Source organism: Schistocerca americana, chromosome 2 (genome assembly GCF_021461395.2).
Source record: "Schistocerca americana isolate TAMUIC-IGC-003095 chromosome 2, iqSchAmer2.1, whole genome shotgun sequence".
NCBI lineage: Eukaryota > Metazoa > Arthropoda > Insecta > Orthoptera > Acrididae > Schistocerca > Schistocerca americana.
In genome coordinates, this window is record NC_060120.1 from 4569933 (window position 1) to 4595909 (window position 25977).

Consider the following 25977-nt stretch of genomic DNA (forward strand, 5'->3'; position numbering starts at 1 on the left):
TGGAAGGAGTATATAGAGGGTTTATACAAGGGCGATGTACTTGAGGACAATATTATGGAAATGGAAGAGGATGTAGATGAAGACGAAATGGGAGATAAGATACTGCGTGAAGAGTTTGACAGAGCACTGAAAGACCTGAGTCGAAACAAGGCCCCGGGAGTAGACAACATTCCATTAGAACTACTGACGGCCTTGGGAGAGCCAGTCCTGACAAAACTCTACCATCTGGTGAGCAAGATGTATGAGACAGGTGAAATACCCTCAGACTTCAAGAAGAATATAATAATTCCAATCCCAAAGAAAGCAGGTGTTGACAGATGTGAAAATTACCGAACTATCAGTTTAATAAGTCACAGCTGCAAAATACTAACGCGAATTCTTTACAGACGAATGGAAAAACTGGTAGAAATGGACCTCGGGGAAGATCAGTTTGGATTCCGTAGAAATGTTGGAACACGGGAGGCAATACTAACCTTACGACTTATCTTAGAAGAAAGATTAAGAAAAGGCAAACCTACGTTTCTAGCATTTGTAGACTTAGAGAAAGCTTTTGACAATGTTAACTGGGATACTCTCTTTCAAATTCTGAAGGTGGCAGGTATAAAATACAGGGAGCGAAAGGCTATTTACAATTTGTACAGAAATCAGATGGCAGTTATAAGAGTCGAGGGGCATGAAAGGGAAGCAGTGGTTGGGAAAGGAGTGAGACAGGGTTGTAGCCTCTCCCCGATGTTATTCAATCTGTATATTGAGCAAGCAGTAAAGGAAACAAAAGAAAAATTTGGAGTAGGTATTAAAATCCATGGAGAAGAAATAAAAACTTTGAGGTTCGCCGATGACATTGTAATTCTGTCAGAGACAGCAAAGGACTTGGAAGAGCAGTTGAACGGAATGGACAGTGTCTTGAAAGGAGGATATAAGATGAACATCAACAAAAGCAAAACGAGGATAATGGAATGTAGTCAAATTAAATCGGGTGATGCTGAGGGAATTAGATTAGGAAATGAGACACTTAAAGTAGTAAAGGAGTTTTGCTATTTGGGGAGTAAAATAACTGATGATGGTCGAAGTAGAGAGGATATAAAATGTAGACTGGCAATGGCAAGGAAATCGTTTCTGAAGAAGAGAAATTTGTTAACATCGAATATAGATTTAAGTGTCAGGAAGTCGTTTCTGAAAGTATTTGTATGGAGTGTAGCCATGTATGGAAGTGAAACATGGACGATAACTAGTTTGGACAAGAAGAGAATAGAAGCTTTCGAAATGTGGTGCTACAGAAGAATGCTGAAGATGAGGTGGGTAGATCACGTAACTAATGAGGAGGTATTGAATAGGATTGGGGAGAAGAGAAGTTTGTGGCACAGTTTGACTAGAAGAAGGGATCGGTTGGTAGGACATGTTTTGAGGCATCAAGGTCTCACAAATTTAGCATTGGAGGGCAGCATGGAGGGTAAAAATCGTAGAGGGAGACCAAGAGATGAATACACTAAGCAGATTCAGAAGGATGTAGGTTGCAGTAGGTTCTGGGAGATGAAGAAGCTTGCACAGGATAGAGTAGCATGGAGAGCTGCATCAAACCAGTCTCAGGACTGAAGACCGCAACAACAACAACCTCACCTGTCATTCAGCAACATCTTTGCCTCTGTACTTCTGCCCCGACTGACATCTCTGCCCAAATTTTTTGCCTTTACAAATGTCTGCTTGTGTCTGTGTATGTGCGGATGGATATGTGTGTGTGTGTGTGTGCGATTGTATACCTGTCCTTTTTTCCCCCCTAAGTTAAGTCTTTCCGCTCCCGGGATTGGAATGACTCCTTACCTCTCCCTTAAAACCCACATCCTTTTGTCTTTCCCTCTCCTTCCCTCTTTCCTGATGAAGCAACCGTTGGTTGCGATAGCTTGAATTTTGTGTGTATGTTTGTGTTTGTTTGTGTGTCTTATCAACCTGCCAGCGCTTTCGTTTGGTAAGTCACATCATCTTTGTTTTTAGGTATATAACTAACTACATGGGAATATAAACTACATGCACCCAGACTGGAGATGAAGCATTTGTAGAATGGTACAGGATTTATGTTGGTGAAAACAATCTGGAGATCAGTCAAGACACTTTGATACATTTTTGGGATATTTTTGTGTCTTGAAGCAAGGTCATGTGCTGCAAAAGAGTGGAAAGGCCAGTTGTGTTCCTCTCCCTTGTTTTGCTTTTGCCCTTGACAGGGGAACAAAATGATCTTTATGAATTAAACTCGCATCCTGCCCTACCCCACAGATCTGTCAATTCAGTGTCAGTTTGAGAAAATAATTGATCTTCACGGTATACCACTACTACTTGAAACTGGGCTCTAAAAGCTACCAGTATTGTTGCAACTTCAATTTGTAATGTTTCTGCTCATGTTATAAGCCCATGTCAAAGACTACTAAAATGTTAGTATAGAAGGTATTCAAATATTTCTGAACATTACCTGCAAATAATATACACGCCACTCACATAAACTATACTCCTCAGTTAAGTATGTTGAAGAAACATGTTATAAAGTGGTATCCCTAGTATATTTGGTGACTGCTAAACACAGTTTATCATTAATTTTAAAGTTTTATTTTGTAAGAAGTTGTGCTTTACTTCTTCAATCGCTTTCCCTAGCGTGAAGCTAATTGGAGCAGCTCCTCCTCCTCAGATGAGGGGTACACAGTTGTCAATTTTAATGCCAGAGAGCTCAGTTAGTGAAAAAAAAAATGCTATCAACACTTTAGCATTTCTCATATCGCACAGCCAGTCTTTTTCCTGACTGAAATCCTATGGCACTTGTATAGAATTTGCGTAGCAAATATATTGTACTTAAACCATCATCTTCCAGCAGTATTTCAGAACTAGAATTGAGGAGGAGAAAAATATGCTTCAGAAACATTTCACCAACACCAAATGCTTGTGGACAGTAAATAATCAATTATGTTTTATATACTCTGTAGATTATTTGATCGTTCATGTTGTATCTTAACTTTGAACAGTTTACTGGTACCTGATGCAGTTAACCATTCTGTATTGTGTCAGATAAATAGTATCTTCACATGACAAATGAAACTGATTTTAGTGAATACATCTACATCTACATCCATACTCCGCAAGCCACCTGACGATGTGTGGCGGAGGATACCCTGAGTACCTCTATCGGTTCTCCCTTCTATTCCAGTCTCGTATTGTTCGTGGAAGGAAAGATTGTCGGTTTGCCTCTGTGTGGGCTCTAATCTCTCTGATTTTATCCTCATGGTCTCTTCGCGAGATATACATAGGAGGGAGCAAATATACTGCTTGACTCCTCGGTTCTCGAAACTTCAACAAAAGCCCGTACCAAGCTACTGAGTGTCTCTCTTGCAGGGTCTTCCACTGGAGTTTATCTATCATCTCTGTAACGCTTTCGCGATTACTAAATGATCCTGTAATGAAGCGTGCTGCTCTCTGTTGGATCTTCTCTATCTCTTCTATCAACCCTATCTGGTACGGATCCCACACCAGTGAGCAGTATTCAGGCAGTGGGCGAACAAGTGTACTGTAACCTACTTCCTTTGTTTTCGGATTGCATTTCCTTAGGATTCTTCCAATTAATCCCAGTCTGGCATCTGCTTTACCAACGATTAATTTTATATTGTCATTCCATTTTAAATCACTCCTAATGCCTACTCCCAGATAATTTATGGAATTAACTGCTTCCAGTTGCTGATCTGCTATATTGTAGCTAAATGATAAGGGATCTATCTTTCTATGTATTCGCAGCACATTACGCTTGTCTGCATTGAGATTCAATTGCCATTCACTGCACCATGCATCAATTCGTTGCAGATCCTCCTGCATTTCAGTACAATTTACCATTATTACAACCTCTCGATATTCTGCAGCATCATCCACAAAAAGCCTCAGTGAACTTCTGATGTTATCCACAAGGTCATTTATGTATATTGTGAACAGTAACAGTCCTACGACACTCCCCTGTGGCACACCTGAAATTACTCTTACTTCGGAAGACTTCTCTCCATTGAGAATGATATGCTGCGTTCTGTTATCTAGGAACTCTTCAATCCAATCACACAATTGGTCTGATAGTCCATATGCTCTTACTTTGTTCATTAAACAACTGTGGGGAACTGTATCGAACGCCTTGCGAAAGTCAAGAAACACGGCATCTACCTGGGAACCCGCGTCTATGGCCCTCTGAGTCTCATGGACGAATAGCACGAGCTGGGTTTCATACGATCGTATTTTTCGAAACCCGTGCTGATTCCTACAGAGTAGATTTCTAGTCTCCAGAACAGTCATTATACTCGAACATAATACGTGTTCAAAAATTCTACAACTGATCGACGTTAGAGATATAGGTCATTAGTTCTGCGCATCTGTTCGATGTCCCTTCTTGAAAACGGGGATGACCTGTTCCCTTTTCCAATCCTTTGGAACCCTACGCTGTTCTAGAGACCTACGGTACACCGCTGCAAGAAGGGGGGCAGGTTCCTTCGCGTACTCTGTGTAAAATCGAACTGGTATCCCATCAGGTCCAGCGGCCTTTCCTCTTTTGAGCGATCTTAATTGTTTCTCTATCTCTATGTCACCTATTTCGATATCTACCATTTTGTCATCTGCACGACAGTCTAGAGAAGGAACTACAGTGCAGTCTTCCCCTGTGAAACAGCTTTGGAAAAAGACATTTAGTATTTCAGCCTTTAGTATGTCATCCTCTGTTTCAGTACCATTTTGGTCACAGAGTGTCTGGATATTTTGGTTTGATCCACCTACCACTTTGACATAGGACCAAAATTTCTTAGGATTCTCTGCCAAGTCAGTACATAGGACTTTACTTTAGAATTCATTGAACGCCTCTCGCGTAGCCCTCCTCACACTACATTTCGCTTCGCGTAATTTTTGTTTGTCTGCAAGACTTTGGCTATGTTTATGTTTATGTTTGCTGTGAAGTTCCCTTTGCTTCCGCAGCAGTTTTCTAACTCGGTTGTTGTACCATGGTGGCTCTTTTCCATCTCTTACGATGTTGCTTGGCACATACTCATCTAATGCATGTTGTACGATGGTTTTGAACTTTGTCCACTGATCGTCAACACTATCTGTACTTGAGACAAAACTTTTGTGTTGAGCTGTCAAGTACTCTGAAATCTGCTTTTTATCACTTTTGCTAAACAGAAAAAACTTCCTACCTTTTTTTAATATTTATATTTACAGCTGAAATCATTGATGCAGTAACTGCTTTATGATCGCTGATTCCCTGTTCTGCGTTAACTGTTCCAAATAGTTCGGGTCTGTTTGTCACCAGAAGATCTAATATGTTATCGCCACGAGTCGGTTCTCTGTTTAACTGCTCAAGGTAGTTTTCAGATAAAGCACTTAAAAAAATTTCACTGGATTCTTTGTCCCTGCCACCCGTTATGAACGTTTGAGTCTCCCAGTCTATATCTGGCAAATTAAAATCTCCACCCAGAACTATAAGATGGTGGGGAAATCTACTCGAAATATTTTCCAAATTTTCCTTCAGGTGCTCTGCCACAACAGCTGCTGAGTCAGGAGGCCTACAGAGACATCCAATTACTATGTTTGAGCCTGCTTTAACCGTGACCTTCACCCAAATTATTTCACAATTCGGATCTCCGTCAATTTCCTTCGATACTATAGCACTTCTTATCACTATAAACACACCTCCCCTTCACTGTCCAGCCTGTCTCTGCAGTATACATTCCAATCTGAGTTTAGGATTTCATTACTGTTTACGTCTGGTTTCAACCAACTTTCTGTCCCTAGTACTATGTGGGCATTGTGACCGTTTATTGATGAGAGCAGTTCTGGGACCTTTCTATAGACGCTCCTGCAGTTTACTATTAGCAGATTAATATTGTTATTCCCTGTTGCGTTTTGCCTACTCCTACCTTGCTGCATCTCAGGAGGCATCTTGTCCGGCCTAGGGAGGGAATTCTTTAACCTAAAAAACCGACATGTGCGCTGCACATGTACTCGCTACCCTTGTAGCCGCTTCCTGCGTGTAGTGCACGCCTGACCTATTCAGGGGGACCCTATATTTCTCCACCCGTTAGCGGAGGTCGAGAAATTTGCACCCCAGATCTCCGCAGAATCGTCTGATCCTCTGGTTTAAGCCCTCCACTTGGCTCTAAACCAGAGGACATGCTATGGAAAAGCAAAGCTGCACTGGCCATTTGATCATATGCCATATTACGTGACAATAATTATGATTACTTTCTTTTGAGTTTTTTCCTTGGTGCAGAAATTCTCTTCCCATGTATCATTAACTCAAGATATCCACAAAAAGTGAAAAATATAAATTTTGCTGTAAAAAAACCATTTCAGAAAACTAAATTATTCCCAAAGTGCAATATAAATAAAACATGGTATGAGGACTGGTAACTTTGATTGACAGAAAATCACAGAGTGAAATAAGCTCTTTGTTAGAAACCAAACTGACATACTAACACTGACAAAGATGCCAAAGATACATGTGATGTAAGAGACACTCAGACCTTAGCCTCAATCGTGCATTGAAATAAACCCAATGGTGACAAGTGAAAATCTGTGCTGGACTGGAACTTGAACCCAGATTTCCTGTCGTATGCAAGTAGTCACCTTAACCATTTCGGTTATCGAACATGCTTTTCATCCAACCCAAATCTCAACTTGTCGCATACTGCACATTTAGCATCCAGTGTCCCATTATCCTCTTTGCTAGCAGCTTCACCTGATGCCAGCAAGAACTTGGGCGTAGTTGCATAATCTGCACTGAAGGTATCATTATTTGACTTTCCAGACACCTATATATTATTATGTGTGGTGTCTCTTCTTACGGACATGTCCGAAAAAAAAGACACCATTTTTGATTCATCAGCTGTATATAACATGATGTCTGAGAAACTTGGATCTCAGCTGTGGTTGGCCATTTAAATAAATTTAATGGTGGTAAATGAAAATTCATGTCGGACCAAGACTCAGACCTGTATTTCCCATTTTATGTAAGCAGTTACCCTACCTGTTTAAGCTATCAGAACATGCTTTCTGTCCAAACAAAATTCTCAACTTGTCACATACTGTACATGTAGCACCCACTGTCCATTAATCTCATTGCTCACAGCTTCACTTGATTCCTACAAGATTTTGAATGTGTCTGAAAGAATAGACACCACGCATATAATAATAAATATGCACCTGACAACAGATAATGATACCTTTAGTGGAGATGTATACAATGTCTGAACTCCTGAAGGAATCAGGTGAAACTGCAAGCAGTGAGGGTAATGGACAGTGGATGCTGCATATGTGGTTTGCGAGAAGTTGGGAATTTGGGTTGGATGGGAAGTGTGCTCAGATAGCCACAGCAGTTAGGGTTACTGCTAACATAAAGTGAGAAATCTGGGTATGTAGCCCAGTCTGCACAAATTTTCACTTGTCACCAATGGATTTATTTCAATGCCAGATTGTGCTTGAGGTCTGAATTTTTCTTACGTGATGCTTATATATGGCAGCTGAATCAAAAATGGTGTTCGTTCTTTTGGACATGTCTGACAGTATGTTTTGTGAACAAACCTGCCAGCTGTTTATAAGAACACATGTAGCAAACTTCAATGTTATGGTTTTCAACATATTTACATATGTTAACTTAATGTTTATGTGTTTGGTACTAATGTTTATGTGTCTGGTACATTTGTGATGTTACATATTTTTTAATAAAGTCAATTTTCAACACAGAGTGTGGTTGATTTTTCTAACTGAAAACCAAGTTCACTGGGAAAACTATGCCAGTAAATTACTACAGTAGTAGCATCTGAATCTGGTATGTATTTAGCCCCCAGTTGTGGTCTTGTTACCATTTCTGCTAATATGAACACCATGACACAGGTCCAGGTACTAGCAAGCTTACGTAGCCCGTTTCTGGCTGGTGAGTGGTCAGGTCCCTGGTCCCCTACTTCATAATCCCTTTAACAGCACGGCAGTGTTCAAGACCTGTGTTATGCAAAAATCTACTCACCATGCTCATAGGGAACATGATGTCAGTCGATGAGACAGTTGTTGCAAACATTAAGCTACCTACTGCCCGTAGTGGGACTTTTTGTCCATCTCCTTTACCTCACATTGGTTTACAGAAGATTGACCACTGTGCGCACATAGTCCCAGGATCAAAAAAGGTGGAATCTCGTTTCGAATAATCCATACCGAACTTCTAAAATAGACAACTGATGTACTCTTGCTGATTTATGTAGATTTCAGTCACAGAATTATTGTGCCAAAGTCTCTTGTGCCAGATCGTTATGGAATTTAATGAAGCAGGACACACCTGTAGAAGATATAGACATTTGAAAAACATTTGATAACACTGATTATCTGTCTTAATTCCTGCTGCAGCTAGACTTGAACTGCAAATTTCCATTCTCTTGTCATCAAAAAAACTTACATTTTTCTTTTTGTGATAACTTCCACAAAAATTCCTTTTTGTTTAGCCTAGTAATGTATAATGTATTTTCCGAAGTGTCATTTTCCTCCAACGTTGGCTTTAACAATTAAGCTGTCTGCAGTTTGAATGTCTGAGTTGACTTAAAAGTGTTAAACCAATCCTTGTGTGATGTCATGTGTTTTGATGCAGAACTGTCAACTAACCAAATTTTATCACGACCTGGAGCAGAAACATTTGCTTCTTCTACACTCAAAAGTCTGGTGCTCAGAATTATTTCTTTGTGTTGAGTTTTGCTAAAAGTTTTTTGTACACAGATTTAAAATGTCTCCTATTTTGACAATATTGTCATTCAATATGTTTTTCACTAACCATGTTAAATGATTTTTTGTTCTTTGAATTGGATTTACTTGTTTTGTTCACAGTAATTGCTGTGAAGATCATTGACTTTTCATCACATCCTAACAGTTTTTGTTCCTTTTTCAATAACCTTGGAATCAAATTATCAAGCATATGTTGATCTACAGCACAAATTGCATGCAGTTAAAAAAAAGTTCTCAATTTTTTTGGTAGAATCCTCAAAATTTTAATCTTTTGTCTACTTCTGTAACAGGTATCTTCAGTATCAGGTAATGCTTGTACTGATGACTCAACTTTACTGGGAGATAATATGATCAAAAAACTTCTCCTTCAAGGCCATTTTATTAACTGCAAATTTCTGTTTATCTTTAGGCTGACCCACATGACAGCTGCATCTGCACAAATCATAACACATTGCAATTGGTCAAATTCCATTGCAGTAGATTGCATTTAAGTCATCCCAACCTGTTTGAATATCACCAGCCTCATTTTGATTTAGCTGCATGACCTTAGTGATATCAACGACTTTTCAGCCTGAAAAATAATTTGCAACTGATATTTTCACAAATGAAAACTCTTACTACCAAGTATCTGGATACCTCAATTTGTCCAGACTTGCGGTATCATTAATGGAATGTAACAATATTATGAAAAGGATACTTGCTACTCACCATTTAACAAGCGGAGATGCTAAGTCGCAGATAGGCACAGCAAAAAGACTGTCGCAAAATGAGCATTCAGCCAACAAGGCCGTTGTTGAAAGCAGGCAACACACACACACACACACACACACACACACACACACACACACACACACACAAGCACATGTGCTCTCAAATGCAATTCACACACACACTTGACCACAGTCTCTGACCACAGTCCAGACTGTGATCATGTATGTATGAGTTGTGTTTGCGTGCGTGAGTTTGTGTGTGTGTGTGTTGCCTGCTTTCAACAACGGCCTTGTTTGCTGAAAGCTCATTTTGCGACAGTCTTCTTATTGTGCCTATCTGTGACTCAGCATCTCTCTATATGGTGAGTTGCAACTATTCTTTTCATATATTGAGACTTATGGAATTTTAGTTCAGAATAGTGACAAAGGTTTTTCACAAAAGAATTTTAACATCAAAACTTGAGTGTCACATATCCCTTGAATAAAACCATAACTGAACACTGAATTCACAAAATATATGTGTACGAGATTTTCTGTCGCCATAACCTGATGTCAGTCATTTTGGTTAGCAGAAAATCACAGAATGAAGTAAGCTCAAAGTTGAATGACACAAATGCTCTTTATAAGAAACCAAACATGACATAGTAATGATGATGACAAAGAAACTGAAGGTGTAGGTATATTTTTAATGTCTCAGAGTGAACATACGTATGTGCTTGGCATGCTCACATTATTAATGAATAATAAAGGTGAGGTTGTGAATGATAATAACATTGAATATAACAAGCTGATTGTTGACAGAAAAACATCTGTGTTCGAGTATGCAGAAGTTACTACTACTAAGTGACAACCACTTTGTATGCTGAGAAATTGAAATCGTATGAGATGTTTTTTTTTTTTTCAGTTTGTTTAAAGATTGCAGTAATTATTCCTTTAGATGAGTAAGATGATAGGTCATGTGATAATAGCTGCTTTCCAATTTCTTTTACCCAAGTATTTCTTTTACAAGAACATAGTAGAGCATATGTTGTACTAACAAATATATAAACAACAATATTCCATTGGAACTACTGACGGCCGTGGGAGAGCCAGTCCTGAGAAAACTCTACCATCTGGTGAGCAAGATGTATGAAACAGGCGAAATACCCTCAGACTTCAAGAAGAATATAATAATTCCAATCCCAAAGAAAGCAGGTGTTGACAGATGTGAAAATTACCGAACTATCAGCTTAATAAGTCACAGCTGCAAAATACTAACACGAATTCTTTACAGACGAATGGAAAAACTAGTAGAAGCCAACCTCGGGGAAGATCAGTTTGGATTCCGTAGAAACACTGGAACACGTGAGGCAATACTGACCTTACGACTTATCTTAGAAGAAAGATTAAGGAAAGGCAAACCTACGTTTCTAGCATTTGTAGACTTAGAGAAAGCTTTTGACAATGTTGACTGGAATACTCTCTTTCAAATTCTAAAGGTGGCAGGGGTAAAATACAGGGAGCGAAAGGCTATTTACAATTTGTACAGAAACCAGATGGCAGTTATAAGAGTCGAGGGACATGAAAGGGAAGCAGTGGTTGGGAAGGGAGTGAGACAGGGTTGTAGCCTCTCCCCGATGTTGTTCAATCTGTATATTGAGCAAGCAGTAAAGGAAACAAAAGAAAAATTCGGAGTAGGTATTAAAATTCATGGAGAAGAAATAAAAACTTTGAGGTTTGCTGATGACATTGTAATTCTGTCAGAGACAGCAAAGGACTTGGAAGAGCAGTTGAATGGAATGGACAGTGTCTTGAAAGGAGGATATAAGATGAACATCAACAAAAGCAAAACAAGGATAATGGAATGTAGTCGAATTAAGTCGGGTGATGCTGAGGGAATTAGATTAGGAAATGAGGCACTTAAAGTAGTAAAGGAGTTTTGCTATTTGGGAAGCAAAATAACTGATGATGGTCGAAGTAGAGAGGATATAAAATGTAGGCTGGCAATGGCAAGGAAAGCGTTTCTGAAGAAGAGAAATTTGTTAACATCCAGTATTGATTTAAGTGTCAGGAAGTCATTTCTGAAAGTATTTGTATGGAGTGTCGCCATGTATGGAAGTGAAACATGGACAATAAATAGTTTGGACAAGAAGAGAATAGAAGCTTTTGAAATGTGGTGCTATAGAAGAATGCTGAAGATTAGATGGGTAGATCACATAACTAATGAGGAAGTATTGAATAGGATTGGGGAGAAGAGAAGTTTGTGGCACAACTTGACCAGAAGAAGGGATCGGTTGGTAGGACATATTCTGAGGCATCAAGGGATCACCAATTTAGTATTGGAGGGCAGCGTGGAGGGTAAAAATCATAGGGGGAGACCAAGAGATGAATACACTAAGCAGATTCAGAAAGATGTAGGTTGCAGTAGGTACTGGGAGATGAAAAAGCTTGCACAGGATAGAGTAGCATGGAGAGCTGCATCAAACCAGTCTCATGACTGAAGACCACAACAACAACATGTTGTACTAACAAATATATAAACAGTTATCTCAAAATACTACTCTGAATGATTCTCAGTGCAGTTTTATGGGTAATTCATCAACAGTAGAAGCTACTGAAAATTTTTGAACTTTACTTAGCACCAATGACTCAAAACCGTATGTGGAAGTCCTGCTTATTGATCTGAGCAGAGTATTTGACTCTGTGGCACATAATATGTTGGTATATAAAATGTTGAATGTTGTCAGTAGAGATTTAGAACTTTCTCTAATAGAATTGCACATTAGTAATTTTAGCAAACTCAGGATATTCACAGTTGTAAAGCTGTAGTTTACATATATCATAGCAGTATACGCGAAATGAAAACAATGGAATTTGACATATGGCAGAATATTTTTCGGAATAGTACTGGAAAGAAAATGAAAACTGATTCTCCAAGAGACCAGGCCACAAAAGCAAACATCTCATCTAAAGACAACTGTCTAAAAATCGGTAATAAATTGTGTTCTTTTGCTGAGTTCATATTTTATATATTATTTCAAATTAAATTGCATAACTGGTTGTCAGAAAATACATTTTATGATATACAACTCTTTGATGTGTATAGTGTCTGGATGATATTACTAAATTCATATGTCTGTGGCAACGCCAAATTAATTGTAAATGATCAATACTGAAAAAAGATTTTCAATTCCTTACTTTTTGACTTTTATTGTTTATTAATTTGTATATTTTATTGTTATTTTTACTATCACGTTTAATGTTATCTGACGTACATTTCTTCCTTTACTACAGTGTATCATTTACTTTGTCCATCTACAAAAATGTTAATAGCATGTATAGTACTCAAGGGTAGATGGAAATATTGTAACTAAATCACATAGCCCAGAATTAAAGAAGATTTATATCACTTTATTCGTGCACATTGTTCAGTATCTGAAAGTACGTCCTCTATAAACATTATCAGAGCAAATTGAAGTTTTATCTCTGCATCATATGTTATATCTTGTCTGTTTCCCTAGTTATTTTAATTATTAAATCCTCAAAAGAAAAGTGAGTTCAAAACGAAAATATTTGGTACCATAGAGCAAAAAATGAAGACATAAAACAGGAATTGTGATCTTAATTTAATTTTTGTTGCTACTGCTTGTTTTAATTGTATTCTTTATTTATTTACTGTATCCCTGTTTTGTTAATTTTCATAAGTCTCAAATCTCTCATTTTCCAGCATGACTAGTTATTCTGTGGAACAGTGCACCAGTTATTAGTAGTAGTAATTTATTCATAGAAAGATCATTTTCAAAGATATAGAATCTATCAGCTGAATACAAGGAAAATGTAAGTCATATATACAGACATTATGAATATACATTTGTGTTTAATGAGGAGATGACAGACTGTTGGCAGTGGCTTGTAATAGAAACCACCCTAACTTTTGTCTGAAGTGATTTAGGAAAACCACAGAAATCCAAAACCAAGAGAACATGAGCTTCCATCTTCCATAGACTGAGGCCAGAGTCTTAACAAATGCACTACCTGCTTTGGATACACTTAGTATTGAGTTCTTTTATGGTAGTACACACTAAGAACAACTTAGCTTATTAACAAGACAAAATAATTATTCACTGTTCATTTAGTCTCTCCATACTTTTCACTGCACACACTTGTAGATAACTTCAGGACTATGATCATGCTGCTATGCCATGTGGCATTTCTATATCTTTTCTTCAGTCTGTTACGTAAACATTGTTCAGCCTTCTACATCGGCATGGCTACCACCAAATTATCAATTAGAATGAATGGGCATAGGCAGAGGGTGTATATTGGCAACCCGCAATATGCTGTTGCAGAGCATGCTCTACAACATGACAATCATGACATCAGTGCCTGTTTCACCACGCGTGCCATCTGGATTCTTCCCCCAGACACAAGTTTCACAGAACTCCGCAGGTGGTAACTAGCACTACAACATGACCTTGGTTCTAGCCATCCACCTGGCCTTAATTTGCATTAATTTCTTCTGTCTCAGCATTCCTTCACTGTAACTACTCTTTGCTTCACTCTGTTTTAGTTTTTTACATCTTTCATTGTCTTACCCATCTATTTTTCACCCCCCCCCCCCCCACCCCCCCCTCCAACCTCTGTTGTGCACAATGCACTTAGCTTTCCACTATTATTAACTCATACATGATATTTAAGCAGTAATCTTTGTCTGCATATTACCCTTCTTCCACCTCTAAGCTCTCAGGTTTCCAAATCTCATCCAATGCAGTCCCCAACAATCGGTCTATCCTTCTCATCCTGTGCAGTAAGTCTCCCTGATCCGCAGTTCTGGGTGACTTTCCCAAAATCTACCCCTTTTCTTAGACCTCTCCAATCCTTTTCCTTCGCCCCTCTTCCTTCCCCTTCAACCCTTCTGCCTGAAGAAGGACCCACTGGCTCTGAAAGCTTGCCAATTACAACCATCTTTCATGTGTGTTCTGCCACTGATTGGTGAGTAGATTGTTTATCTATCCAGTTAAAGTATTGTTTCAGTTCTTTTTGTGTGTCTGTGTGAATTAATATATGTATTGTTTTGTATTCAGTAATACCAAAGAACAAAAGCAAAACAAATTTCAGAAAACAAGCAGAAGAAATAGTTGTTTTACTTTTTTGTCAGTATAAGCATTGCTTTTTATGTTACGTTTCTAGGTGATACGGCTGAGTAAGACTGCAGCTGGACAAACTGGTGCAGGTCAGATGGTAAATCTTCTTTCAAATGATGTCAGTCGCTTTGATATGGTACCCATGTTTATCCATTTTGTGTGGATAACACCACTGCAGACAATTATTGCTGCTTGGTTCATATGGGAGGCTGTAGGATGGGCATCCATTATTGGAATAGTCGGAATTTTTCTTCAGACTGTCCCTGTACAGAGTGAGTATTATTGTTGTCATCTGCACAGTTTTTTTTATCTGTGATATAACAATGGGATCTCAAATCTCAAGAAAAATTGTTTAAAAGAAGGGAATATACTTCAGACTATATTAAAAATACATAACTTCAATTTTCCTGCCAAAATAAAGATAGGAATAATGAAGACTGACATACAAACACATAATAACCTTTTTAGGAAATGGAATCTCATTTCTTATGTTAGATTATTCATATTATTCCTCCCATGGTTCCAGAGTGCAGAGATCCTCAAGGATGAGGAACATGTCAGAAAAATAAAGACAGGCAATAAACATTTCAAAAGAGTTAATGTTCTTATGTTCCTCCCACATGTTCTAACTGAAATATCTCTTAACTGTATGGAATAAGTCAAAAATATTTAGCAGATTTTTCATTTATAAATTTATACAAAATTTGACACAAATATATAAAATGTATATTTACATGAGATCATTCCTAAGCTGTTGTAGCCAAGCACTATAAAAAGACAGTTTACAGTAATTTCTTACATATATTGCACTATTGCACTGAAGAGATGTAGGAGTCAGTTTCAACATAGAATTAATGTTATGTATATGAGAGGTGTTCAAAAAAAGATTGAACTTAGAAGTACCATGTAAATTGGCAGAGGAAATGTGCTGCACATACTGAGTGTACCTAGTGGTACGCGTTGGCAGCAAATTGCCATTACCTTTGTTTTACTATGACCATTAGTTGCCGAGTTGCAGCTGCTGAAGTAAGTCATTGCACAAGCTGTTCTTCGGAATAGTGTCAATGTGACAGTGAAAGAGCTTGAAAAATAGTGTGTGTGTGTGTGTGTGTGTGTGAGAGAGAGAGAGAGAGAGAGAGAGAGAGAGAGAGAACACAAGTTCAAAAACATTGAGACAAGTAGATTTTGTAGTGTGTGCTTGTGAATTAATACTGAAAATTAGTTCACTTTTAATTATAACTATATACATATCCACACTGGGAAATTTTGACCTTTTTGTGAAGAATCTGGATTCCTTACTCTACTATCTGATAGGAAACATGACCTGGAAACCTTACTTGGATCCTACAATTTGATCTCAATAATCACCTTTCCAGCATTGTTGGGTACAGAAAGTAGGACCCTAATTGATAACGTTTCATTTGGTGAACTTAAAGCAAGAAAATAACTGTATCCACAGTAACAAATGCTCTCTCTGGTCATGATGCACACATAGTCAGGATAGATAAGGTAACTAACCAGAATGGACATTAAACAACCATATAAAAAACCACAGATAACTTGAGGGATTAAAGGATCTTGTGAAAGGAAAATGGAATGCATCTGTTGAAAAGAACATGTATAGATTCTGCAGTAGTTGAACACTACAAAAACTACTCAAAATTGCTAGTAAAAGTTATTAAAAAAATCAAGGAACATGTGGGCCTACATCCAGATTCAGATTCTTTATTAGTCATTCAGCATTATTACATGCAATAGACTTCGTCAGTTCACTTAACCTATTAATTTTACAAAATAAATTTTTACATATTTAAGTTGGTATTGGGCATTTCTAAAAATTCTTCTAATGAATAGAATGGATTAGTTAACAAGAAGTTATGAACATTGTCTTTAAATAATTTGTCAGGCTTGATTGACCCATTTTTAGACAATTTGTTATATATTTTAATTGCCATATACTTATAACTATTGTTAGTTGTAGCTAATCTATTTTGTGGCAACAGCAGAGAAGTACACGTTCTTGTATAGTAGCCATGCCTTTCATTTGTTACACTTAAATTAGGTAGTTCAGCAAGTATGTTGTTAACACTGTCAAGAATATATAAATTAATTACTGTTAAAATTCTATAGCTAATGAACAATGGTTTACAATGTATTCTACAGGGTGTTTCAAAAATGACCGGTATATTTGAAACGGCAATAAAAACTAAACGAGCAGCGATAGAAATACACCGTTTGTTGCAATATGCTTGGGACAACAGTACATTTTCAGGCAGACAAACTTTTGAAATTACAGTAGTTACAATTTTCAACAACAGATGGCGCTGCAAGTGATGTGAAAGATATAGAAGACAACGCAGTCTGTGGGTGCGCCATTCTGTACGTCGTCTTTCTGCTGTAAGCATGTGCTGTTCACAACGTGCAAGTGTGCTGTAGACAACATGGTTTATTGCTTAGAACAGAGGATTTTTCTGGTGTTGGAATTCCACGGCCTAGAACACAGCGTTGTTGCAACAAGACGACGTTTTCAATGGAGGTTTAATGTAACCAAAGGACCGAAAAGCGATACAATAAAGGATCTGTTTGAAAAATTTCAACGGACTGGGAACGTGACGGATGAACGTGCTGGAAAGGTAGGGCGACCGCGTACGGTAACCACAGAGGGCAACGCGCTGCTAGTGCAGCAGGTGATCCGACAGCGGCCTCGGGTTTCTGTTCGCCGTGTTGCAGCTGCGGTCCAAATGACGCCAACGTCCACGTATCGTCTCATGCGCCAGAGTTTACACCTCTATCCATACAAAATTCAAACGCGGCAACCCCTCAGCGCCGCTACCATTGCTGCACGAGAGACATTCGCTAACGATATAGTGCACAGGATTGATGACGGTGATATGCATGTGGGCAGCATTTGGTTTACTGACGAAGCTTATTTTTACCTGGACGGCTTCGTCAATAAACAGAACTGGCGCATATGGGGAACCGAAAAGCCCCATGTTGCAGTCCCATCGTCCCTGCATCCTCAAAAAGTACTGGTCTGGGCCGCCATTTCTTCCAAAGGAATCATTGGTCCATTTTTCAGATCCGAAACAATTACTGCATCACGCTATCTGGACATTCTTTGTGAATTTGTGGCGGTACAAACTGCCTTAGACGACACTGCGAACACCTCTTGGTTTATGCAAGATGGTGCCCGGCCACATCGCACGGCCGACATCTTTAATTTCCTGAATGAATATTTCGATGATCGTGTGATTGCTTTGGGCTATCCGAAACATACAGGAGGCGGCGTGGATTGGCCTCCCTATTCGCCAGACATGAACCCCTGTGACTTCTCTCTGTGGGGACACTTGAAAGACCAGGTGTACCGCCAGAATCCAGAAACAATTGAACAGCTGAAGCAGTACATCTCATCTGCATGTGAAGCCATTCCGCCAGACACGTTGTCAAAGGTTTCGGGTAATTTCATTCAGAGACTAAGCCATATTATTGCTACGCATGGTGGATATGTGGAAAATATCGTACTATAGAGTTTCCCAGACCGCAGCGCCATCTGTTGTTGAAAATTGTAACTACTGTAATTTCGAAAGTTTGTCTGCCTGAAAATGTACTGTTGTCCCAAGCATATTGCAACAAACGGTGTATTTCTATCGCTGCTCGTTTAGTTTTTATTGCCGTTTCAAATATACCGGTCATTTTTGAAACACCCTGTATTATCTACCTTAGCCATTACTCTGATTGCTTTCTTCTGGATCACCATAGTTTCATTTATTTTTCTGCTGTTTCCCCAGAGTATTGACCCATACCTTAAAACAGATTGAAAAAAGGCAAAGTACGCTGTCCATACATACTCAAATGTCACACAACACATCAGTCTCTTCAACAAATATATAACTCTTGACAACCTAACCACTATGTGATCAACATGAGAGTTCCATGTTAGACTGTTGCCAAGTACAATACCTAAAAACTTTGCCTTTTGTTTTTCTATTTTTGAGTTCTTTGATAGACTGAACCACATATTCTGTGTCTTTTCCTCATTTAATAGCAGACCATTGGCATTAAACCATGATGTTGCATTTTCTTTTGCCAATTTCATATCACTTACAAGGTTATCAAGTACATGGTTTACAGATAGAAAAGTTGTATCATCTGCATACATAAATGTCTTTAAATCTATATTTCCTGGTAAGTCATTTATGTGTACAAGGAAAAGAAGTGGTCCCAATTTAGATCCCTGTGGCACTCCGTGTTGAACCTCGAGTATGTTTGACAGATGACTTCCTGAACTCACCACCTGTTTCCTTTTATTGAGGTATGATTTGATGAGTTTTAAACTTTTATCACATATTCCATAGTACTCAAGTTTAGAGAGCAGCAGTGAGTGGTCAACACAGTCAAAAGCTTTGCTCAGATCACATAAGGTTACCTGTGTGTGCACATGGTCCGCAAATGCTGCTAGAATGTCTCTGACTAAGAGCTCTATGGCATGTATAGCTGACCTTCCTTTTCTGTAACCAAACTGTGATGCACTTAACATACCATTTAGTTCTAGGTACTCATACATCTGCTTATATATTATGCCTTCAAAGACTTTTCCTAGCACTGGAATTAGTGAAATTGGTCTGTAGTTTGCAGGATCTGATTTGACACCCTTCTTAATATGTCACTAAAACCTTTTTTATGTGTATGTTCTCATTTGCCACATGGTGAGTAGATTTTTTATCTATCCCATTACTTTCTATTGAGAATGCCATTTACATGTTCACTGACTATATTTTACAAGCATTAAATAATAAAATGGTGCCAACTGGTATTTTCTGCGATCAGTCTAAGTCATTTAACTGTGTGACAATGGACAGTGTCATATCTGACCAAATATGTGGTGCTCACCTACAATCATCTTGCAGATATATATTTAAGGAGTTGGCAGTTGTGACTGTTGCTTCACAGTATATTTATCCCCTCTGTTGTAAATAAGCCATGCAGTTCAAAAGGAACAGTGATGAACATAATTACAATACTGGAAGGAAAAATTTCATTCATTACTCCACATTAAAATTGTCTCTAGCACAAAAAGAGGTGCACTGTTCTGCAACTAAAATTTTTGATAGCTTAGCCTTTGATATAAAATGTCCTGCAGACACTAAAGTAAAATTTGAAAACAATCTGAAAAAGTTTCTCTTTGCCAACTTCCTTCTATTGTGCAGAAGAGTATCTGTTGTTCTAATGTGTAAAGAGTGGCGAGTAAAAATTACCAACTCAGTTCTGTATATTTTTTCTGTACAAGTGATTCCTAGAACATAAACTAACTGAGGAGGACAGTATGAGTCACATGCAGTGCTGTGAGTGGCTTAAGTGCTTTGAACATGGCAGAATGTTATTCTACATTTGTTTATGACCCTCCATCCAAGATAACATCCTGCATCCTCCCTACCAATAAATTTTTAATTTACTCCCAAATTTCATTTAATCCCCATATGCCTACACTTTTGTTTATGTGCATTGACTAGGCACAAATTTCATTTGATTCCCATATGACCATACTTTCATTAATACACACTGATATGCTGCCGAGTCAGATGCTTTTTGAATATCGAGGAATACTACATCTACATTATTACCATTGATCCATGGCTTTCAGGCAGTTGTATTGAGAAAAGTGTGAGTTGCATTTTGCATAACCGATATTTCCAGAGTCCATGTTGGTTGGGATGAAGGAGGCCATTCTGTTGAAAGTGCATCAGTACATTTGAGCTCAGAATATGTTCTACAATTCTACAACACATGGGTTTCAGTAATATTGGATGGTAGTTTTGGGGATGACTCCTGCTCCCCTTCTTTGAGATGGGTGTAACCTATGCTTCCTTTTAACTGCAGGGCTCATCTTGTTCTTTGAGCACCCTATGGTATATTATAGTTACAAATAGTGGGTAACTCAACTACAAATTCTGTACGGAATCTGACAGGGGTTGCATGGGGCCATGGCAACTTGTACAATTTCAGTGACATAAAGTCAGGATCACTTTTTAAAGCAGGTTGGTTTTATTCAGGATTCCAGTGCACCATATTATTTCCCACTCTTTGGCTACAAAGCCCTATTTTGCAACTTAATCTTCTTTCAATGTGACAGCCTTACACCACCTTACAGAGAGGTCCTGTATGCTCGCATGATACCATTCTACTGATTGATGTCAGAGCCAATGTCTTGCTGCAGCAATAACCTCCTCATCATTCATGTGCTCTTACCCACAGAGTAGATCGTTCATTGTGCCAAAGACAGATGAAGTCAGAAGGTGTGAGGTCTGGGCTGTAAGGTGGATGAGGAAGAACAGCCCAGTAAAGCTTTGTGAGCTCCTCTCTGAAGTGTAGACTTGGTTGAGGCATTACATGGTCATGGAGAAGGGGATGTTCATTTACATTTTTGAGGCAATGAACGCACTGAAGTCATTTCTTCAATTTTCTCAGGGTAGCACAATACACCTCAGAGTTGCTCATAGCTCCATGAAGGAAGACGTCAAACAGAATAACCCCTTCAGAGTCCCAGGAGACAATTACCAGGATTTAATCAGTTGAGGGTGCGGCTGTGAACTTTTTCTTCAGAGGAGAGGTTGTGTGGCATCACTCCACGGTTTGTCATTTTGTATGTGGTTCAAAGTATTGAACCGATGTTTCATCGCCTGTGATGATGGTTGACAAAATGACGTTCATGATCAATCTCGTAACATGCAAGCAATTCTGCAGAGATAGTCCTTCATTGCTCTTTATGGTTCTCCGTTAGGCAGCAAGGACATCAGCTGGCTCACACCTTTGAGCACCCCAGCTAGTGAATGAGTGTGTCAACACTACCAACAGAGGTGCCCAGTTGAGCTGTGATGTGTTTCATTGAGATCCATCCAGTGAGAGCGTCTGCATGTTCTAACACTGCAGGAATCACAGCTGTGTGCAGCCAGCCAGCACGCAGGAGACTGGCCAGGTTTGCACGACCTTGTTGTGACGATGGTAGATGCCTCGCCCAGTGACTCACTGTGCTTTTGTTGACTGTCGTGTCTCCATAGACATTCAGCAACCACCTATGAAAATCTGTGATGCTCTGGTTTTCTACCAAAAGAAACTCAATTGCAGCTCTCTGCTTGGAATGCACCTACATTACAGATGCCATTCTGAAGGCTGTATACGGTGCCACCACCTATCGAAACTTCACAAAACTGTAGGGGCTGAAGCAGGAATATTCTGCAATGCCCCACACCAAATTCTGCATTTTCAACTGAAATCGGCTGAGAAAAAATATGTTTAATTACTTATTGAACATGCGTCATAGTTGTGGTGTGAGAATCAAATTGTGATTGTCCTCCTGGACCCATCTTTATAAAGGAGCATAAGGATGTGGACTTCATAAGGATGTGGACTTCAACATCCCTAAATTTCGGAATACCTTCTTCATATGATATGCTACTGTTTTTTCACCCAGTTTAATGAACATATGAATCCTCCTCTTTGTTTTAGTTGCCTTTTGTATTTTGATGATCACTGCTGCTGCAACTCTCTCATGGTTACCAAAAATCTCAAAGAGGTCAAGTCCATTTGTTGCCATTAGATTTTTTATGTTTCTGTCATGGGTTCATGAGTGTGCATTCAAACCATCTGTCACAAGTAATTTTCAGAGAAAATATTTAGTGTTGTTTCACAGGATGTCTTGTTACACTAGCCATGTACAAAACTGTAGTTTCCCTAATCAGTTGTTCGATGATTAAAGTCTCCTCCAGTGATGACAGTGTGATTAGGAAACATCTGCACAAGGAAGCTTAAGTTTCTCGTAAATGTTTTGGTCATGTCTGAGGGCAAGTCTGATGGTTGTTGAAGGGATCTAATTACAAGTTTATGCCTGCCCTTGATACTGTCCCTTGCTCAAACTATCTCACATGCAGCTTCAATTTTTATCTCAGCTGGTTTGAGTTTCCATCTCCCATTAATGTATTCTTTAAACATACGTGTAGATTTACCTCGGAGATCTCACTGCTGACAATATTAGGATTTAGCCAGCTTTTTGTTACTAATATTATGTGCTGTTTGGAAGTGTTTCAGGCTTTGGCACTTTGATCTGAATGCTTTTGCAGTTGATCACTAGAATTTTCATAGTTTTATCTGTGGGGGTCATTTCTTTGGATCTTACACTAATACCTTCTACTTCGCTACTGCTATCTTTATTATGTGGGTTGGATGGGGAGTTGCCTAATCTAAAAAATTCTTTTGTGCGTCCCACACAGCTACGTACCTGATTAGCAGCTCTGATATGTGGTGCACTGCTTTTGTACTTGGGGAGACCCTGCAGTTCTCAAACTTATTGCACAAGTCTAGGAAGTTCCTGCCTAGAATGTCACAGTATCTTCACAGTCTCTGGTTCAAGCTTTCTGCTCAGTTCAGATTCAGGGGCCGTGATAATTTCCAGAGAAAATGCTGCAGATAGTGAGATTCCTTTAAATTCTGTGAACAAGACTGGTGTTCTCAACATTCTCTGTCAGTTGCCGGAATAATCTAAGTTTTACTTTGGAACCTGGATGATAGCTATTATTCTTTCCAACATGTGTTACAATTTGCTGTTGGTCCAACCAGTTCCCTCAATGGATGCTGGAACAGACTCCTCAACAATTCATATAAATTTATTCTACATGGCTTATGATTTATAAATAACTAAGATACTTTGAGGAATTTATGGCTGTTTCAGGATAACACCAGAAGTACAAGGTAACTGTAAAGCCCGTGAGAAATTTCAAAAAATTGATACAGATAAATGGACAAGAACAATGTAACAAATTATACAATGTGAAAAAGGCAAATTGTCAGAGTTTTTTTTACAATGTTTATATATTTTTTTCTGTGTGTCTAGTCTTTATCATGTGCCATAAATCTAATCCGTAGTCCATTTCCGCCCCTACCCGACCCAGAATATCAGGAGTGACAGTAAGAACAGTTGCTGTAATGCTGTGCTGCAAGTCTTTGAGGTTCTGCGGTACTGGTGGAGCATACACACCACCACTGATGTAACCACACAAGAAAAAAATGTGAGACGTCAAGTCTAGTGACTGTGGCAGCCAGGTCAACAACAGCAGTGTGGCCTATCCAGCAACGTGACAACATCTCATTCACATAACCTCATTCACAATTGTGAATTACTGAAAGATTAAATCCCTGCTAACAGTTTCAAGTTGTGACATGACACAACTGCAGCAAGTCAAAGTAGGTGATTCCGTTGACAGTTCTCTCAGCAAAGAAGGAGGATCCTCGAATTTCTGTACCAATTCATTATGCTGTTGTGAACTGGATGTGTCGTATAAAACTTGGGAAGGAAAACTCTGTGCACACTCTCTGCTGATTGGCAATGTGCAAATTGTAGCAAGTAAAATGCATCCTCTGCCTGATTCACAGCCATTTTCAGCATCTGCAGTTGGTGGTGCCCCTGTTGCCGTTTCCATACTAACTTGATGGCATCGTGTTCAAAACAAACTTTCGGAGTTTGTTTTTCACAGACTGTTGTTACATTATGTTTAGCCATTTACAAATACCAATTTTTTAAATGGACTTTATAATTATGATGTATTTGTGTTGTCTCCAACTTCTAGTCTAAATGCCCTAAAATAGTTCCAGGTATTACTAAATGTTCCATTTTATAATGCTGCTAGCAACAGAAAGAAAGCCATCAAATAATTCATTTAAATCTTTACAGGTTATATGAGTCAGCTGACATCAAAATTTCGTCTTCAAATAGCTGTGCGGACTGATTACAGAGTTCGTATAATGACTGAAATAGTGTCTGGGATACAAGTAATTAAAATGTATGCTTGGGAAAAACCCTTTGAAAAAGTTGTTGAAGTAGCTCGAAGGTAAATAAAATGAAATAATTATTTAGTATAATTTTAAACCAATAATTATTATAGTGTTTTTTTCACACACAGAGTAATGTTACTATAAATGTACTGTACTTTAATTTCTGCTCTTATAACTCAAACTTATTGTGGTATAGATGTGTGATTTAATGGATACATTTTCTGCAAACAGAGTCATAACAATGAGAGTAAGAAGTCTTAAATGGAAAATACGTGACAGTTGGAAATACAGATTATCATTCCCCGTTACTTAGAAGACATAGCTAATGCAGAAGCAATGATAAATAAATCAAAAATATCTCGATAGGAAAACATAAGTAAGAGACAGGACAGAATCATTGGTTGAAAGGTTGCCAATGAGAGACAGTGTAGGGGTCACCAAATAGGATGGGCAGAATAAATGAACAAATGTAGATGACAATCCAGAATATAAAAAAGACCATAGCGGACAGAAATACTCACACAACATGTTTTTCAGATCCCCACCCTGAAGAAGGATGTTGAATGAGTCAAGAAGAATCACAGTAGAATAAGATAACTATTAGAGACTGCACCTCAATCTAAAGTAACATCAGTGGTTTATGTTAGTGTGGGTACATCATTAATGAGGTGCTTAACGAATTATCAACAAACATTTTAATTAAACTTCTTTACAAATAGAAGATGCACTACCATGAAAATATCATGTATCAGGAGATTTAGGGAGTAGGGAAAAAGTAGCAGAGAAAAAATTTTATAGGAGAATATGTGAAAGTACCAATAATTGAGCCAGAATAACAAAATGAAAATATTGATAACAGTTTGGTTTTGTATTGCTTGATATTGTTTCAGTCTTGTAATGTTCTATACATGTTTTCTGATGAAGCACGTGTTACATTTGAGATTATACAGCAACAACAATTTTGTTGACTGTTTATAATTAACATGAACATGAAATTCCCTGGCAGATTAAAACTGTGTGCAGGAATGAGACTTGAACTCGAACCTTTGCCTTTCATGGGCTAATGCTCTACTGAGTGAACCACCGAAGCACAACTCACGACCCGTCATCACAGCTTAACTCCTGCCAGTACCTCGTCTCGAACTTCACAGAAGTTCTCCTGCAAAACTTGCAACACTAACATTCCTGGAAGAAAGGATATTGTGGAGACATGGCTTAGCCACAGCCTGGGCAATTGCCTCTGCAACATTCTTTCCTCTAGGAGTGCTAGTCTTGCAAGTTTTGCTGGAGAACTTCTTTGAAGTTTGGAAGATAGGAAATGAGGTACTGGTGCAAGTAAAGCTGTGAGGACAAGTTGTCAGTCGTGCTTGGGTAGCGCAGTTAGCAGAGCACTTGCCTGTGAAAGGTAAAGGTCCAGAGTGCAAGTCTTTGTCCGGCACACAGTTTTAATCTGCCAGAAAGTGGTATATCAGTGCACACTCCACTGCAGAGTGAAAATTTCGTTCTGGGAACATGAACTTTCTTGTTAGTCACAACATATAAACATTATTTTCTTC

General features: G+C 38.6%; 1 protein-coding gene across 1 annotated transcript in view; it reads left to right on the forward strand.

Annotated features, from left to right (window-relative positions):
• The window catches only part of LOC124595545 (ATP-binding cassette sub-family C member 4-like), a 291780-nt gene that overhangs the window by 119533 nt on the left and 146270 nt on the right, over positions 1 to 25977 (forward strand). The window contains exons 5-6 of the mRNA XM_047134323.1: positions 14646 to 14871; positions 24321 to 24477. Of these exons, the coding sequence (XP_046990279.1) occupies positions 14646 to 14871; positions 24321 to 24477 (383 nt within the window). The remainder of the gene's footprint in view (positions 1 to 14645; positions 14872 to 24320; positions 24478 to 25977) is intronic.